This window comes from Phascolarctos cinereus, unplaced genomic scaffold, assembly GCF_003287225.1.
Source record: "Phascolarctos cinereus isolate Bilbo 61053 unplaced genomic scaffold, phaCin_HiC Scaffold_2;HRSCAF=192, whole genome shotgun sequence".
NCBI classification, from domain to species: Eukaryota; Metazoa; Chordata; class Mammalia; order Diprotodontia; family Phascolarctidae; genus Phascolarctos; species Phascolarctos cinereus.
The window spans coordinates 160,344,416-160,363,354 of NW_027555625.1; the positions used below are offsets into that span (position 1 = coordinate 160,344,416).

Sequence of the window (18,939 nt, forward strand, 5' to 3'; positions counted from 1 at the left end):
ATTTTTAAGAATATCAACAGTTAAATTGATGTCTATAGATGGTCTTTGTGATTCTCAACACCCTTTGTTCCTTTTCCCACCACTCTGTTAATGCCACTGAAGGAGCAAATAAGGGCTGAAGCATTGAGGGTCTCTTTGTATTTTTCCATGGTGGAACCTACTAGAGCTCCCTTGCCACTGCCCTTGAGAACTATGGCTTGCCTCAGGCTATTGTGAAGCATCGCAGTAGGACTTTAGTGGGAAAATACATGATTGTTAAATGTTTCTATGAATCCAGTAACACTTTCAAAATTAATTTACATTTTATTAATCAACAATAACATCTGTGTAAGTTTGATAAATAATTAGTAACTCATTGTAAAAGATCATATGTTCATTATACAGAAGATGTGTTTGCTACTTAAACAGGTCACCCCCATATTTTATTGGAAATAAAGATGAAAGTGACAATGAAAAAAAAAAAAGATTGTGCAAGCTAGTTTTCAGCAACACATAAACTAAGAATTACCAGAAGAGCAGGCTGGTTTTCAGAGAGGCAGAGGAACTAGAGACCAAATTGCCAACATTTACAGAATTATCAAGAAAATAAGGGAGTTCCAGAAAAACATCTGCTTCTGCTACATTGACTACACTAAAGCTTTTGACAATGTGGATGACAACAAATTGTGGCAAATTCTCAAAGAGATGGAAGTACTAGGTTATTTTATTTGTCTCCTGAGGAATCTGTGGGTCAAGAAGCAACAGTTAGAACCAAACATGGAACAACTGATTGGTTCAGGATTGGGAAAGGAGTACAACAAGGCTGTATGTTGTCACCTTATTTATTTAATTTATGTGCAGAGTACATTATGCAAAATGCCAGGCTGGATGAATAAAAAGTTGGAATTAAGGTTGCTGGGAGAAACAACAACAATTTCAGATATGCAGACAATACCACTCTGGTGGTAGAAAGTGAAGAATTAAGAAAATTTTTGATGAGGGTAAAAGAGGAAAGGGTAAAAGCTGGCCTGAAACCTAACATTAAAAGAACTAAGATCATGGCATCTGGTCCCATCACTTTCTGGCAAATGGAGGGAGAAGAAAAAAAAACTGTCAGATTTTATGTTCTTGGTCTCAAAGATCACTGCCACTATAGTGGCTGCAGCCATGAAATTAGAAGACACTTGTTCCTTGGAAAGAAAACTATGGCAAATCTGGACAGCATACTAAAAAGCAGAGACATCATCTTGCCAAAAAAAAATCCATATAGTCAAAGCTACGATTTTTTCCAGGAGCAATGTAAGGCTATGAAAGTGGGGCTGTAAGGAAGGCTGAGCACTGCAAAATCAACGCATTAGAAATGTGGTATTAGAGAAGACTTATGAAAGTCCCTCGGACAGCAAGGAGATCAAATCAGTCAATACTTAAAGAAATTAATTCAGACTCCTTATTGAAAGGACAAATACTATAGCTTGCTACATAATGAGAAGACAGGACTTATTGAAAAGATTCTGATGGGGTAGGTAGGTGGTGCAATGGATAGAGCATTGGCCTTGGAGTTAGGAAGACCTGAGTTCAAATCTGGCCTCAGACACTTATTAGCTGTGTGACCCTGGGCAAGTTGCTTAACCCTGATTACCTTGAAAAAACACACAAAAAAGAAAAGACTGATTTCAGGAAAGATTGAAGGCAAAAGGAGAAGGGGACAGCAGAAGATGAGACGAATAGATAGTGTCTTGGAAGCAGCAAATGTGAGCTTGGGCAGACTTCAAGAGATAGTGGAGGACAGAAGGGCCTGGCATGCTGTGCATAGTCCATGGGGTCATGAAGAGTCAGACATGACTGAACAACCAAACAAAAAATAAGCTCTAAGGCCACTATGACACTGACTTAAACTGTGATGCTTAAATGGAGAGAAGACATCAACCCTGGTTTATCTTTAGGCAAATCTTTCACAGAGGAATTAACTGCTTGTCTTCCTCTGCTCTGGACCATTTCTGGACCATCTCTTCATCATGTACCATGTTGCCTTCACTCTGGTCACCATCCTAGACTCCCCCCACTGCAGTCTTGGTTGGACTCTCCCTCTGGGTCTCCCAACTTCAAAAAAGGATAATGGTATCACCCTATCTTACTGGGAGCCAGGCCTCTCCACCAATTCCCAGTCATCTCCTTACCATACATCCTACATGTGGCCATCATCCTCATCTCTCCCATCCCTTCCCTAATGACATCTTGGACTCTACCCCCTCTGGTCCCTTGGCTCTGATAGGGGAGCTTTTTGCCTTATCCATCTTGGAGCCAAGCTTCCAAACCACTTCATAGATATGTCCACACCAGGCAGTTGGGCTGACCATTCCCCGCCACTTCCCTCAACCTTCCCTAGCTCTCCTTTAATTGTTGTCTTCCCCCATTAGAATATATGCTGCTTGAGGGCAGGGACTATTTCACTTGCTTTTATTTGTATCCCTACTGTGTGGCACATTGGCTAGCACATAGAATATCCTATCTATTATCTGTCTGTCTGTCTGTCTCTATGTATCTATCCATCTATCTATCTATCTATCTATCTATCTATCTATCTATCTATCTATCTGTCTATTTATCTATCTACCTACCTATCTATCTACCTTCCACCTACCTACCTACCTATTTTAGCTATCCACCAGCACAGCATTTGGGCTCCTCAGTATTGCATCATTATTGCCTCTCATCACCTCTTTTTTTTCTAGTCACATGTGCCTTGATGATGATGCCTTTTCTGTTACTTTTCTTGGTCAACTATCATTGCCAATATGTTGTGACCTACTTATACCCACTATAGTACAGAAAGTATATACAGTATGCATCTTTCTGTTGCCCTTACCAACAATGGCTCCTAAAAATCTGATTCTTCTGAGCTAATGGTTTTCCATGATGTGAGAGGCACTTGGCCTGTTGCAGTAGAACCACCAATGGGCCTTAGGGAACAGTTAGGGAACCAATCTTCTCACACATTCCTCATCTCCACATATTCTGTGTTCTAGTGGCACTGGCCTCCTTGCCCTTCCTCCCACATGAGGCTCCATTTCCCCATTTGGAATATTTTCACTGACTGTCCCCCATGTCTAAAATGCTTCTTTTCCTCCTTATTTCCTCCTCCTAGTTTCTCTGGCTTCTTTCAAGTCTTAATTAAAGTCTCACCTTCTCAGGCAGTCAGTCAGTTAATCAATAAACACTGAAGTGTCTACTATGTGTCAGGTACCCTGCTAAGTGCTGGGGATACAAAGAAAGAGAAAAGACAGTCACTGTTATCAAAGAGATCTCAGTCCAGTGGGGGTCAGCATGCTAACAACTATATTCAAACAAGATTATAGAGATGATAAATTGGAGCTAGTCAGCATAGGGAAGGCATTAGCATTAAAGGGGTTTCTGCAAGAAGCCTTTCCAGTGCTCCTTAATCTTAATGCCTTCCCTCTGAGACTACCCCCCAATTTATCCTGTTTATATTTTGTTTGTACATAACTGACTGACTCATTTTGAGTCTTAGTTATGGACTTGATATCACTTGGGAAGTGTCACTTAACCTCTTTGAGTCCATCTGCAAAATGGGAATATTTCTATTTACCCTTCACAGGTATTTTTGTGAAGATCAAATGAGGTACGCATAAAGCATGTTAGTATATATGTCTTTCTCTTTCTCTGTATATATATATATATATATATATATATATATGTGTGTGTGTGTGTGTGTGTATATATATATATGTGTGTGTGTATATATATATATATATATATATGTGTGTGTATATATATATGTGTGTGTGTATATATATATATATATATATATATATATATATATATATATATATATATATATATATATATATATATGTATATTGTCTTTGGCTGAAAGAAGGCTTGGGTCGAATTCTTTCGTACAGGACCCGCATGTTGTGATCTCAGGGTCCCAGCATCCCTAAACCTCTAGATCTTATCATGACTACAACTCTCCCTGGATCATGCCACCTTGGAAGAACTGAGGGTTTGCAGACCCCCAGAACTAGCTCTGAAGGAATCACTTGGTAGGAATGGAAGTCTCTTGTGGAGAAGGCTGCGGGAAGATGAGGCTAGAGATGTTTGTTTTGACTCCCTTGTGGCCACACACAATTATAGCCCTTCACTACATATGCTTTCTCTCTCTGCTTTGGGTTCTCTTTACATGTGGATGCTTTGCCCATAGAAATATAATTTTTGTTTGCTTATATATTGTAAGATATTTTGGGATTTGGGGGCTCTTTTGTCTTGTAAGTGTAAGTTCTCTAGACCAGCCCGTTGTGTTTCAAATGAGTCTACTTGATTACACTTTTAAATCCAAATCATTCAGGCTTTCATTGAATGGCCATTAATAGCCCAGCCTAAGCCTTTGTGGTTCATTGTTTAGGTTTTGATGGCTTAAAATGATTGTAAATAGCAATTGTTTTCTATTTCGTTTGGAAAAGTTGAGGGTCTTCCCCTCCCAGACTGATATTTTGTGGTAGTAAGTCAAGCCATCTTCTGTCTCAATTCTTACCTCGCCCATGGTCATTGAATGGGCTTTGCCTCATACAAACTGGCGCCTAGGAAACAACTTCAATTTAGAAAGGACAAAGTTATCCATTGCATCCTGGGGCCATTTCCAATCTTGACTTCTGTCCTGTCACTGGACTTCTGTGGCTCTGGAGGAGAGAGTGAAGCTGAAGAATTTGCACAGCTCTGCCTCACTTAAATCCAATTCACACATATGTCAGGACATCACCCTTGTGATGTCTTTGGTCCTCTTTAAAAAGGAGGATGAACAACAGATTACTATGATCATTTACTACCATGTGTTGTGTACTTAATCTATTCCACTGATGTACCACTCTCATTTCTTAGCTGGTACCACATTATTTTGATGATTACCACTTTCTAATAGTTTGAGATCTGGTACAGCTAAGCCGCCTTCCTTCAGATTTTTTCCATTGATTCCTTTAATATTCTTGACCTTTTTCTCTTCCATATGAATTTTATTATTTTTTCTACCTCTATAAAATGATTTTTGGTAGTTTGATTAGTATATTATAATTAATACTGAATAAGTAAATTAATTTAGATAGAATTGTCATTTTTATTATATTGGCTCAGTCTGGGCATATATTTTTCCAATTGTTCAGATCTGACTTTATTTGTGGGAAGTGTTTTCTAATTGGGTTCATATAGTTCCTGGGTTTGTCTTGGCAGGTAGACTCACCAGTATTTTATATTGTCTATACCTATCTTAAATGGAATTTCTCTATCTCTTGCTGGACTTTGTTGGTAGAATATAAATTGCTGATGATTTATGTGGGTTTATTTTATATCCTGAAACTTTGCTAAAGTTGTTGATTATTTCAATTAGTTTTTTGGTTGATTCTCTAGAATTTTCCAAGTATACTATCTGCAAAGAGTGTTAGTTTTTTTCCTCATTGCATATTCTAATTCCTTCAATTTATTTTTCTTCTCTTATTGCTATAGCTAGCATTTCTAGTACAATATTTAATAGTACAATAATTCTAATACAATAGCAATGAAAATGGGCATACTTGCTTTACCCCTGATCTTACTGGGAAGGCTTCTAGCTTATCCCTCATGACAGACAATGCTCACTGGTTTTAGATAGATGCCACTTATCATTTTAAGGAAGGCTCCATTTATTCCTATGTTTTCTAGTGTTTTTAGTAGGAATGAGTGTATTTTAACAAAGCTTTTTCTGCATCTATTGAGAAACTCATATGATTTCTGTTGGTTTTGTTATTGATATGGCCAATTATGCTGATATTTTTCCTAATATTGAACCAGCCTTGCATTCTTGGTCATAGTGTATGCTCTATGTGATATATTACTGTAATCTCCTTGCTAGTATTTAAAATTTTTGCATCAATATTCATTAGAGTAATTGGTCTATAATTTTCTTTTTTGGTTTTTGCTCTTACTGGTTTAGGTAACAACACCATATTTGTGTTGTAAAAGGAATTTGGTAGGACTCTCTTTGCCTATTTTTCCATATAGTTTATATAGTATTAGAATTAATTGTTCCTTAGATGTTTGATAGAATTCAATCGTATATCCATCTGGTCCTGGGGATTTTTTCTTAGAGAGCTCATTGATGACACATTCAATTTCTTTTTCTAAGAAAGGATTATTTAAGTATTCTATTTCCTCTTTTGTTAATCTGGACATTTAAAAAAATATTTATTCATTCACTTAGGTTGTTAGATTTATTGGCATGATGATTTCTCTTTCTGCTTACCTTTTTATGTTTTTCTTGAGTCTTGTATTTGAAAGTAAAATTTTCTATTCAGCTCTGGTCTTTTCATTAAGAATGCTTGAAAGGGGGCAGCTAGGTGGTGCAATGGATAGAGCTCTGGCCTTGGAGTCAGGAGGACCTAAGTTCAAATCAGACCTCACATACTTGACACTTAATAGCTGTGTGACCCTGGGCAAGTTACTTAACCTCAATTGCCTCACCCAAAAAAGAAAAAAAAAAGAATGCTTGAAAGTCCTCTATTTCATTAAGCATTCATTTTTTCCCCTGCAGGATTATACTGAGTTTTGGTGGGTAGGTGATTCTTGGTTGTAATCCTATCTCCTTTGCCCAGCAGAATATCATATTTCAAGCCCTCCTATCCTTTGACATAGAAGCTGCTAGATCTTGTGTGATCCTAACTGTGGCTCTGTGATATTTGAACTGCTTCTTTCTGGCTGCTTGCACTATTTTCTCCTTGATTTAGAAACTCTAGAATTTGGCGATAACATCCCTAGGAGTTTCCATTTTGGGATCTCGTTCAGGAGGTGATCAGTAGATTTTTTCAATTTCTATGTTACCTTCTGGTTCTGGGATATCAGGGCAGTTTTCATTGATAATTTCTCAAAATATGATGTCTAGGTGCTTTTTTTGATCATGGTTTTCAGGTAATCCAATAATTCTCAAATTATCTCTCCTTGATCGTTTTCCAGGTCAGTTCTTTTTCCAATGAAGTATTTCACATTTTCTTCTTTTTTTTTTCAGTCTTTTGATTTTGTTTTATTGTTCCTTGATACCTCATGGAGTCATTAGCTTTCACTTGCCCAATTCTAATTTTTAAGAAATTATTTTCTTCAGTGAATTTTTATACTCCACCCCACCCCCCACCAAATTTGGCCAATTCCACTTTTTAAGGAATTATTTTCTTCAGTGGATTTTTGTGCCTCTTTTACTGTTTGATCTATTCTGTTTTCAAGGTATTCTTTTCTTCAGTATTTTTTTTATATTGTCTTTCATTATTTTCTTGCATCACTCATTTCTTTTCTCAATTTTTCCTCTACTTTTCTTATTTGATTTTTAAAATTCTCTTTGAGTTCTTCTAGGGTGTAAGACCAATTCATATTTTTTCTCTGAGGCTTTGCATGTGGCTGTTTTGACAATGTTGTCCTCTTCTGAGTTCTGTTTTAATCTTTCCTGTCACTGTAGTGACTTTCTATCATCAAGATTTTTTTTGTTTGCTCATTTTATCAGCCTATTTCTTGACTTTATTTTAAAGTTGGGCTCTGCTTCTGGGGTGGAGGTTGTGCTGCTCCGAGATTCAGTCTTTTTTTTTTTTCTACTGTTTTCAGAGCTAGTTCTGGGGGTCTGTAAGTTTTGTGTTCTTCCAAGTTGGTATGACCTAAAGAGAGGGGTGTTCACTTCTCTCCTGGCCTCTGCTCTGGTCTTTTGGTGACCACAAGCACTGTTTTCCCACTGGAACTATGACCAGGGTCCCTGTTCTTGCAGCACTCTTCCTTACCCTGGGTCTGTGACCTGGGATCCATGTGTAAACAATGCTGCTCCCAGCACCAAAATGGGTCCCCCTTAATTTCCTTCTGACCAACTGTCCTACCCCTTACCAAGTTCTGAAAGTCACTACTGCCTATTCAGACACCCCCCAAAGCCTGCTGCTTACTTGCTAGGAGTGGGCCTGGGCTGGCACAGCCTGTGCTGGACTGTGTTCTACCCTCTCCCCAGTGAGAGAGATGTTTCTGCCAACTTTCTAAGTTGTCTTGGGCTGGAAAATTGTTTCACCTCATCCTTTTGTTGGTTCACCTACCCACCAAAACTTAGTATATATAATTCACCCCAGAATTCATTTTAAGGTGTTATTTTAAAGTTATTTAGAGGGGAATTTGGAAGAGTTCAGGCAAGTGCCTACCTTTACTCTGCCATTTTGGCTCTGCCTTGATCACTCACTTTTAAATGCTTTTATAAAGCATTTAATAGTTTTTTTTAAAAAAATATCTTTTTTTATTATGACTTCAACAAACATGAATATTTCTGTATACAAAGATAAGAAAAAGGATTACGAGTATGAAACCATTAGTCTATATTATGCTTATTTTTAATATATTAAATTTAATGTGGTAACATTGCTATTGCCCTGCTTCTTTGTGTCCCCTTCTGACTTTGTCTCTTTCCTTCTGTTGATTTTAAAAATGTTTCACTGACACCCCTTATATCTTTCATCTCATTTGGTTTTCATGACAGTTGAGGTAGATAGATACTATTGTCTTCATTTTATAGATGTGGAAACTGAGTCTCAGAAAGCTTAAGTGATTTGCTCAAGGTCAGGATTGTAATCCAGGCCTGCTTTCCTGACTTAAAGAATAGTGTTCTATTCACCATGATCTACTGCCTCTTATTTATGTCAAAATGAAAGATACAGCCATAATGTATGTACCCTTCTGTGACATCTCCCTTTGTCCCAACTGGAAAGCATGCCACAGAATACATTAAGTCCAAAAAGGACTGGTCAGCTCTGCCAAGGCTCTATCATGACCTCATGGAGTATTTACTGTGTTATGCTCATATGTAAATCAAGGGAGATTACAACCCGATATTGCTGTGAAGACAATAATTAAAAGGTCTTGTCACCTTGAGACTCTTTTTTTTGGTGCAATTGATTCGCATAATGGCTATACTTATGGATTCACAGCTAAAACACACAAAAAGAATAGGTTTTAGAAACACTTCTAAAAAATTTCGTGTTCCACAATCTACTCTCTTATAAAGGTTTCTAGATTCAAAATGTCTCAGGTTACTCAGGACTGGATAGGTCTTTTCTTTTTTTCACACATTGACAGTTTTATTCAACATCCATTCTGGTTATTTCTAGTTACAAATCCATTTATCCCCACCTTTGGCCTCCACCTCCCAGTAGGGAAAGGGGCCAAGTCTTACTAGATTTATCTCTTTCTAGTTTGAGTATTTCAAGAGACATATTCCTTGCTCCTGGAAGAGACACAACCCACTATTTGAGTAAAATTATTACAGGAGTTAAGAGGGAAGTTGATGCATAAACTGAGTACTGGTTACATTTTAGAAATTGTCCCTATTTTTCTTATGGTTCCCTAAGTCCTTATTCTTGAGGTAGTTTGAGAAAGACCACTTATTATAAACTGACTGTACCAAAATGGATGACTAGAGGGCCCCCAGATGCCATCCCTAAACCCTCTTTTAATTATAGATTTGGAAGGAAACTGCTAGGCCAGTCCCCTCAGATGTGGGATCTGAGACCCAGAGCTACGAAGAGATTTGCCCAAGATTATAGTCAGTTAGTGTCAAAGACAAGACTGTCAACATGTTCAGAACTGAACTCATTATCTTTCCTTCAAAACCCATCCCCTTTCCAAGCTTCCCTGTTATTGTCAGGGGCATCACCATCCTCCCAATCACCCAGGCTCAAAACCTAGGTGTCATCTTTAACTCCTCATTCTCGTTCACCCTGCCCCCACCCCCAACAGCCAATTTCTTGCCATCTTTTGATTTTTCCTTTGCATCATCTCTCAAATATGCCTCCTTTTTGCCTCTGACATGGCCACCATCTAGTACAGGCCCTTATCACCTCATACCTAGCTTCAATAGCCTGCTGGTTGGTCTGCCCCAAATCTCTCCCCACTCCAGTCCATCCACCACTCAGCTGTCAAAGTGATCTTCCTCCAGTATAGGTCTGACCATGTTCCCTCCCTCTCTGCCCCCTCTGCCACTGAATAAATTCTTTATTACCTCCAGAACCAAATGATCATCTCCAGGGGCAAGTGCCACCTTATTCTACAGGAAGTTTTCTTTGGTCCCCCCATTTGCTAGTACTTTCCCCTTTAAGATTACTTTATGTTGTCAAACAATTTATGAATAAATAAGAGAGAGCAGTATAAAATATGAAATAGATAATTTTAATTATGTTAAATTAAAAAGGGTTTGTATAAATAAAACTGATGTAGCCAAGATCAGAAGGAAAGTAGAAAATTGGGGGGAAAATTTTATAGACATATTCTCAGATAAAGGTCTCATATCTCAAATATATGAAGAACTTTGTTAAATCTATAAGAATACAAGTCATTCCCTAATTGATAAATGGTCAAAGGTATGAACAGGCAGTTTTCCAATGGAAAAATAAAAATAATTTATAGTCACACACACACAAAAACACTCTAAATCATTATTGATTAGAGAAATGCAAATTGAAACAATTTTGAGATATCATTTTACACCTATCAGATTGGCTAAAATGATTGAAGGGGAAAGTGACAAATGTCACAGGTGATGTGGAAAAATTGGAATAGTAATTCACTGTTGGTGGAACTATGAACTAATTCAATCATTTTAGAGAGTAGTCTGGAATTATGCCCAAAGAGTCACTAAACTGCCAGCAATACCACTACTAGGTCTGTTTCCCAAGATAATTTGGCAAAGAGGAAAAGAACCTATATGTTCTAAAATATTTATAGCAGCTCTCTTTGTGGTGGCAAAGAACTGGAAATTGTGGGGATGCTCAGCAATTGAGGAATGGCTGAACAAGTTGTGGTGCATGATTGTGATGGAATATTACTGTACTATAAGAAATAATGAGCTTGATGATCTTAGAAAAACATTGGATAGACTTACATGAAATAATGAAGAGCAAAATGAGCAGAACCAAGAGAATGTTGTTTATAGTAACATTACTGTTTTTAAGAACAACTTCGAGTAACTAAGTCATTTTGACTATTATAAACACCCAAATTAACTACAAAGGACATATGAAAGTGCTATCTGCATTCAAACAAAGAACTGATAGAAGTTTTTATAGAATGGTATATATATATATATATATATATATATATATATATATACGTATGTGTATATATATGTATGTATATATATACACACACACATATATATACACATGTGTATACATATACATATTTGTGTCTAATGGTAGCCATCTCTAGAGCAGGGAGGGGGAAGGGAAGAGAAAAAAAACAAAGAAAGTTACATGATAACTTTATTATATAGTTAAAAAGAATAGCAAGTTGTATATAATAGATTTGCAGTTTCATAAACAATCTTTTTTTAATTCTACTATGTTATGGAAATGCTTAGTTTATTTATTTTATTTATTTATTAAGTTTGGAATCAAAGCAAATAAAAAAGATAACATTATATTTACCTTGTATGTATCTTCCATGTATCTATGTATGTATGTGCTGTGCCTCCTATTTGAACATAAGGTCTTTGAAAGCTGTAACCTCAATTTGGCATTCAAAGTCCTTCTGCTCTCCTCCATGTTTCCTGTCTTGTTACATCTTACACCCTGGGGTTCTCACTGTCCCCAGTATACCTTTCCGTTCACTGACACTGGTCTCCTTATTGTTCCTCCACTAGACATTTTCACTGGCTATCTCTCACTCCTGGAATATTCTCCTTCCTCCCCTCCACTCCATCTTCCTTGGCTTCCCTCATATTCCATTTAAAATTCCATCTTCTACTGAAAACCTTTCCCCAACCCCCTTAGTTCTGGTGACTTCCCTCTGTCGATTATTTCCCATTTACCTGACCCAAAGCTTGTTGGTAAATCATTGTTTGTGTATTGTCTTCTCCATTAGATTATGAGCTCCTCAAGGGCAGGAACTGTCTTTTGCTTTTCTTTGTATCCCCAGTGCTTAGCACAGTGCCCAGCACATAACTGTTATTTAATAAATGTTATTCACTGACTGGAACTTAGGTCTCCTAGTCCCACATACTTTCTGCTGTACCATACCGAAGACCACCCTAAAGTAGGAGAATTTAAGCCTCTAGCTTCTGGGAAGAGGATCAGAAGCAGATCTCAAAGTTAGATTTTAAATAGCATTGTTTTACATGTAAGGCCTACAGCAATGAACACAGAATAGGTTTTTAGGCTTGCCTGCCAAAGTCTGCTCTTTTTAAAAGAAAACATTTCCAAGTACAAATCACTTTAGGCTACCAGAGGCTGGATAATTCTCACCATCATTTCCAAAACATTGAAAGTTTTATCCTTCTTCCCTTTATTGGGTGCCAGGTTTCCTAGGTCTCTACCAAGCTCATTCTCCATTGTCTTCCACTGATTGTATTCTCCCACCTCGATTCTAGCCCAGTTTTTGAGCATGAGCTTTAAGAGCACGAAGCATAGTGTTCCCAATCACTGTTGCCTTAGGCCATCATGTTACCTCTAAGGAACAAAGACTGATGACTTCTTTCCTCTCATGTTTCTTACACATTATGCGCTTTCTCCTTAGTCATGCTGGCTTCTTTGCTATTCCTCAGACATGATGTTCCATCTCTCCTTTCTGTAAACTTGCCATCCCCCATGCCTAGAGTACCCATCCTCTTCAACTCTGTCCTTTGGAAATTTCCAGTGTCAGCTCAACTGCCACCTGATTTTGAAGGAGGCTTTCCTTGGTTGCCTCCATTTGCTAGTGTCTTCCCCTTCAAGATTATCTTATATTTACTTTGTAAGTACCTTGGAGTTACCTATATGGTACATGTTGTCTCCCTTGTTAGAATGTCAGGTCCTAGAAAGTAGGGACCATTCTGTTACTATTATTAGTTGGATGGATCCTTGCTCAAGTTTTGTCAGCCATCTTTCCCCCTACCCCTAATTCATTGACTGTTAAAGCTGGAAGGAGCCTTGGAGATCAAGTCAACCTTTTCATTTTATAGATGAGGAAACAGATACAGGGAGAAATAAAGCAACTTGTCCAAACTCAAACAGCTAGTAAGTGGTAGATCTCAGACTTGACAACAAGTCTCTTTCAAAGCATTCTCACTTCACTCGGGATCTTCTTCATGGGTCACAATGCCTAGTTGGTGGAGGTGGGGGGAATATATTTGTACTTCTGTTCTTGCTATATCTTTATAGTAAATATCCATATGAATTAATATTAATTGGTTAATTTATACTAGGGCAGTTATCAGTGCCAATTCACATTAAGAGAAAAATTACCCTGGCAATGGGGCTTGAGCCAATAACATTAGGGGAAACCCCATAACTTCGTCACAGTCTGCTAGTACCCTGCCTGCTAGTACTGTGGGTTGGGAGTAAGTCTTCTAAAGGCCACCCTCTAAACTCTAGATATCCAGCTACCATGATAGATAAGTCAGATGAGCTTCTTGACAAGTATTTCCATTCCTATTTGAGCTACTAGTTAGGCTGTATATATTGGTCAATACCTGTCCTTCTGTAAAATGCCTCAGCAATGCCCAGGAATTTGGGAAAACTTATATGAACTAATGTAGACTGAAGAAGTAGCAGAGCCTGGAGAACAATTTAGACAATGGAAAATAATTTGGAAAGATGTTGTGACTCTCATCAATGCTGTGACCAGCCATGACTCCAGACGACTGCCTTGAAAGCCTGTTTTCCCTTTCTGGTAGATAGGTGGAAGAGCATAGTCACAGAATAAGGCACCCATTGTCAGACATGGCCGATGGACTGATTTTTTGGCCTAACTCTGTTATAAGTGAGGCAGTCTGTGTGAAAGGATAGTTAGGGGAAATGACAGAATTGGGGGGAGGGGGAAGAGCATCAATAAAACATTTATTTCTTTAAAATCTGCCTAGTATAATAGAAGCTACATAAATTACCATAGAGTCAAAAGGCTCATGGATATATTTCTTCAGGAGGTCAGCAAATGGGCTTTAGATCTAGGATTCAAGCCTTAATTTTTAATTTAATAATTAGTAATTTAATTTAATTATAAAAATGATAACATTTATATAGGGCTTTAAGATTTGCAAGGCACTTTACCTGTTATGTTCTTTGATCTTCACAATAGCCTTGTGAGGGAGATACTATTATTGTCTCCATTTTACATATAAGGAAATTGAGGCTAAGAAGTTAAGTGACCTACCCAGAGTCACACAGCTACTACGTAGCTGAGGCAGGATTCAGAATGGGATCTTTCTGAGTCCAAGTTCAGGACCCTACGCATGTCATCACTTAGCTGACTAATTTATGGGGTAGTGCATTTTGTTAAGTTTTCAAGGAAAGAAAATAATAGAAGAGGAAAAAGGGGCAATATGTCATAGGGCACTGGCTCCCACCCTCATGTTACAACTTCAATTAGAATCACCAGCATTCTGCAGAAGATTTTAAAGGGTCCTTAGGAAAGACTCAAAGGCGCAATTAATTTAAGTCATTTACCTCTCTGTGCCTCAGTTTCTTCATATGTAAAATGAAGGGGTTAGATTCAACAGCCTCCAAAGTCCCTTCTTGCTGTAAATCTATGATTCTAGGATCCTATGAAACAAGGAGCTGAGTATGCCTGGCCAGCGTACTTCCTGGGTCAATCACAAGTTAGATAGAAGCCCTGCTGGTATCTCTTCCTGTTCCACCTATCTCTTTATCCACCCCCTATGTTAGAGCAATTGTGTGGTATCTAAAGACAAAAAGGGTGCCAGATGAATCTTCCTCCTTACTCCTCATCCTAAGTGACTGGACCTTGGACTTACTTTCAAATTACCTAAATAATATAATCCTAGTCTTTAGAAGCAAGAAAAAAAAACCCTCAGCATACTTCTGCAAGTTCGGTTAAATTCACAAGGAAAGAGGGGGCAGCTAGGTGGCAGCTAGGTGGCACAGTGGATAGAGCAGCAGCCTTCAAGTCAGGAGGACCTGAGTTCAAATCCGGCGTCAGACCAAACACTTGACACTTACTAGACAAGTCACTTAACCCCAACTGCCTAAAAAAACAAAAACAAAAACAAAACCAAAAAAATTCACAAGGAAAGGACAAAATAGCCACAGTGAGAATACTAAGTGACTTGGACTTAGAGACTGAGCTGTCAAGGCCTGTGTTATCCTAAGCACCTCTTAAAAGTCTTATTTGTGTGTGCGGATATCACTCTGTAAGACTTATGTTCAAAAACTGAAGTGAAAGAATTTGATTCTCACCTCTCATCCTCTAGCTTTCTCTATTATAGATGCAACTAGGGTAGGGTAATCAGGGCTTTGCCTCTAAGGTGGTGAAAGAACTTGTAGTCCTCTAGCAAAAGAAACAGCAAAGTTTAGCATCTAGCTAGCAAGAAAAATATTAAAATGGAAAGCTACAAGATGGTCTGTTTACAGAAACTATTTTCAAATGAGATAATATAGATTAAGCACTTTGCAAGCCTTCAAGTACTATCTAAATTCTGCTATTACACTGCTCTGCAATGTATAGTCTTAAGAGAACTGTCCAGGGTCACACACTCAGTATGCATCAGAGAAGGGACTTGAACCCAGGTTTTCTAAACTCCCAGGGCAGCCCCCAACTATTCTATGCTGCTTCTCCCCTTATGCACATAACAGGTGCCTAAGGATTTTTGGAAGTGTGAGAAAAATGATAATGTTCTGGACCTAGAACAGTATGATGTGCATTTAAGACTTCAATAAATTATGCATCTAGTTCTCTCTGTGTGCCCAAGGTATCATTTGGAAGAAAAAAAGTATGGGTATTCCATGAGCCTTCTAAGTATAGTAAAGGGGAATTGCCTTTAGCTCTTTATTCTCTTTTCTCTATGTGGACCAAGGTGAACTCGACCCATGTGTATTGTAAAAGAGACATGGTCTAAGACTAGGTGGGTGACAGGGGGTGGTGAGTGGTGGCAGAGGGCAGAGGGAGAACAAGGGAACAAAGCTCGAGGAACAGGACTACAATTGTCTAGGGCTGGTTTGGGGCCAAATTGTGACAATGGTAACGTTTGTCCCTAATGCCTCCTTCTTCACCCTTCCTACCACCCACACCTCCAGTATCTCTCTGGCTTACAATATCTCTTGTAGGCATCCGAGTCTTGCGGGCAAGCTATAAACTTACACTCAAAATTCTGGGATTTAACAGGTCATGGCTTTCAGGAGTAATCACTGCCTAGAAAGCAAAACACTTCAAAGGAAGGAATCCCCTAAAAATGGTAGAATTTCAGGTAATCAATGGGGGTAATATTTGGGGAGCAGAAGAGTTTTCTCCCATCCCTCTAGTCATACTAGGTCGCCTACACCTAAGATGGGCCTATCTGGAGAATGGGACTTTCTGGCTGCATGCTGCTGGCTGCTTGGCTCATCTCCCCTCAGCCCTATTGAGGCTTGGGACCATTACAAGAGAAATACAGTCCTCAGCCAGGCTGGAGAGGAGAAAGAAAGGCTTGGAGGACACACAGACTGGCTAACCAATAATCAAGGGTTGTTCCTCTTCACTCCCAAAGTGTCTTTGGGTGAGGAATGGTCTTGGTTTCCTAGTCTGTGGAGAAAGGGGTAGGGAGGGGTTAAGGCTACCCCAGGCAAAACAATACAGAACAAAAGGACTGAGACTGGGTTTTCAACACACTGACAGATGTTTAATCCTGTGGTTCAAAGTTGACCATGAAAGAGATGTTGCGTCTTAGTCTTTAGATGAAGGTGGAACACCACTCTCGCAGGCATACGGAGATCTTCTGGGCTTCTTGTTGAGTGGCACCACATCTCAGCATGAGCCACATCTGGAAGTCATCTTCTTTCTTGTGCATGAGGAGGAACTGACCCAACAGTACATATGCCTGAGAGGAGGCAGCAGAAGGATGAGACAAGGCAAGAAGGAAAGAGTTATATACAGTGTCATGTGAAGGAGAGTCAGCTTGGCATAGTAGATAGAGGGAAGGTCCCAGAATTAGAAAGAGCTAAGTCCCAATTCTGAGAAATACTGTGTGACTTTGGGTGAATCATTTAACCACTCCGTGCCCCAGGCTACATTATAAGACTATAATTTGCAGAGAAGATGTCAATCTTCTTAATAGAAAAGTATCCTTATTAGGCTTTTTCTGTGCCAATGAAATCACAGGTCTCATGCAAAAAACAAACATAAAATTATTATTCTCTTTCTTCCTCAGAACATGAGACCATGGATGTAAGTAAAAGCCAGCAGGGTACAGTATAATTAAACACTGATATAGTTTACAAGGGGGATTGTAGCCTCTGCCTCTCTGGAGATGTTAAGAACTGGTTAGAAGCTGTCTTTCTCAGGGGCATGGATACCATTGCATATAGGGTGATTTCCAGATGTATTTCTCAGGCGTGGGGTGAGATGTTTCTATAAACAAAAACAACAACAAAACAAATATAGAGGTGATTAGATGCCTACCTTTTCAGTTCCTTTCTAGGCCATGGATTATCCTATTTGACTGGAAACATAATAGAGCAGAAAAGAGTACTAAACTGAGAAGAAACCTGAGTTCTAGAGCTACTTTTGTCACTAATAAAAATCACTAACATTTACTTAGTGCTTTAAGGTTTGCAAAACACTTTACACATGTTATCTCCTACAATCCTCACAACAACCCTATGAGGCAGATGCAATTATTAGCCCCATTTTACAGTGAAGGAAACTGAGGCAGACTGAGGTTACATGACTTGCCCAACTAAGTGACTGAGGCTGGATTCAAACTCAGATCTTCTTGACTCCCAAGTCCAACACTCTACCTACTGTGCCACTAAGCTGTCACCTGATGCTAACTACTTATATGACTTTGGACAAAGTCATCGTGACTTACCTGTGCCTCTGTTTCTTCATCACCTATAAGTGGAGACTAATATAACCTGTCCTTCTCCCTCTGCCTCCTCTACCTCCCTAATATTGTGAAGATAAATGAGTGTACATGAAACCTCTTTGCAAAGCATAAAGCCCTATTAAGATAAGAGATACTCTTTTTCTATCTTTCTTTTCCTTTCTCATTGTCTACATCCTGGAGTAAGTTTAGCTCTTTTAGTCAAATGAGAGAGGATATTTGAAGCTACTTCCATCCCTCCATAAAGAGTCTCTACTGGAAATTAAAGTTTGACATATGAAGTATTGCTGTCTTAGGTTGCCTGCTGCTTACTTAGGACCCCAGGGATTGTGGCTTCTAATGTTACTCCAAAGGATACATTATCATTTTTTAGGTATCCTCCCTCTCCCCTAAAGATCATGCACCATTTAGAAAAAAAGAATCGTGCAACAAACTATATATCCCATTCCTACCTGTCAAAAGTTAAGTTTAAGGGCTTGTGTTATGCAAAGGCTACATATTATATTCAGTCACATTTTTGATAGAGGGTATATTTCCTATAGTGTTGCATGGCATAATTGCAAAATTATGTATGGTTATGTGGTTTTTAAATTATCTTATCAATGTCTACCATATTTCTGTGGTGTACTTTATTGAGACACTTTGTCAATATTCATGTAATTCCCTGCCTCCCATTCACCCCAACTGTTGGTAACCTTATCTGGTCATTAAAAGACTCTTACCCAAATAACTAATGCTGCAAATGCCTGGTGGTGCAGACAATGCATCTCATGCCTTCATTCTGTAGTTGGGGAAGGAAACTAAAAGCCCAGTCCTCCGAATCTACAATGCTCTGCTGCTACAATCAGTTGGACATTACAAGTTGAAGCCTCAACCAGACTGACTCTTGGGGAAGCCAGGGAATGCTTGGTATGTGAGACGAGGAAAACTTTCCAGGAATGTCACAGGAAGAAGGGATTCGTCTTGCAGGCTCTGTAGCCAATCTGCAACCTGACACTGTATTTTTTTTTTGTTTGTTTCAGTCTGCATAGCCAATCAGGCAGGCTGAATGAAAAGTTAACCTGCATTCTCAAAAGGGATTTAAGGAAGATGAAGTCTGTTTCTATCTATGGCTCTTG

The 18,939-nt window shown here is 38.7% G+C and overlaps 1 protein-coding gene across 2 annotated transcripts in view; it reads right to left on the reverse strand.

Moving 5' to 3' along the window:
- Positions 1-16,598: 16,598 nt before the first annotated feature.
- Positions 16,599-18,939, reverse strand: part of BANF2 (BANF family member 2) — a 36,930-nt gene continuing 34,589 nt past the window's right edge. For both annotated transcript variants that reach the window (XM_020984939.2, XM_020984942.2), the window contains exon 3: positions 16,599-16,816. In XM_020984939.2, the coding sequence (XP_020840598.1) occupies positions 16,670-16,816 (147 nt within the window). In that variant the 3' untranslated portion in view covers positions 16,599-16,669. The remainder of the gene's footprint in view (positions 16,817-18,939) is intronic.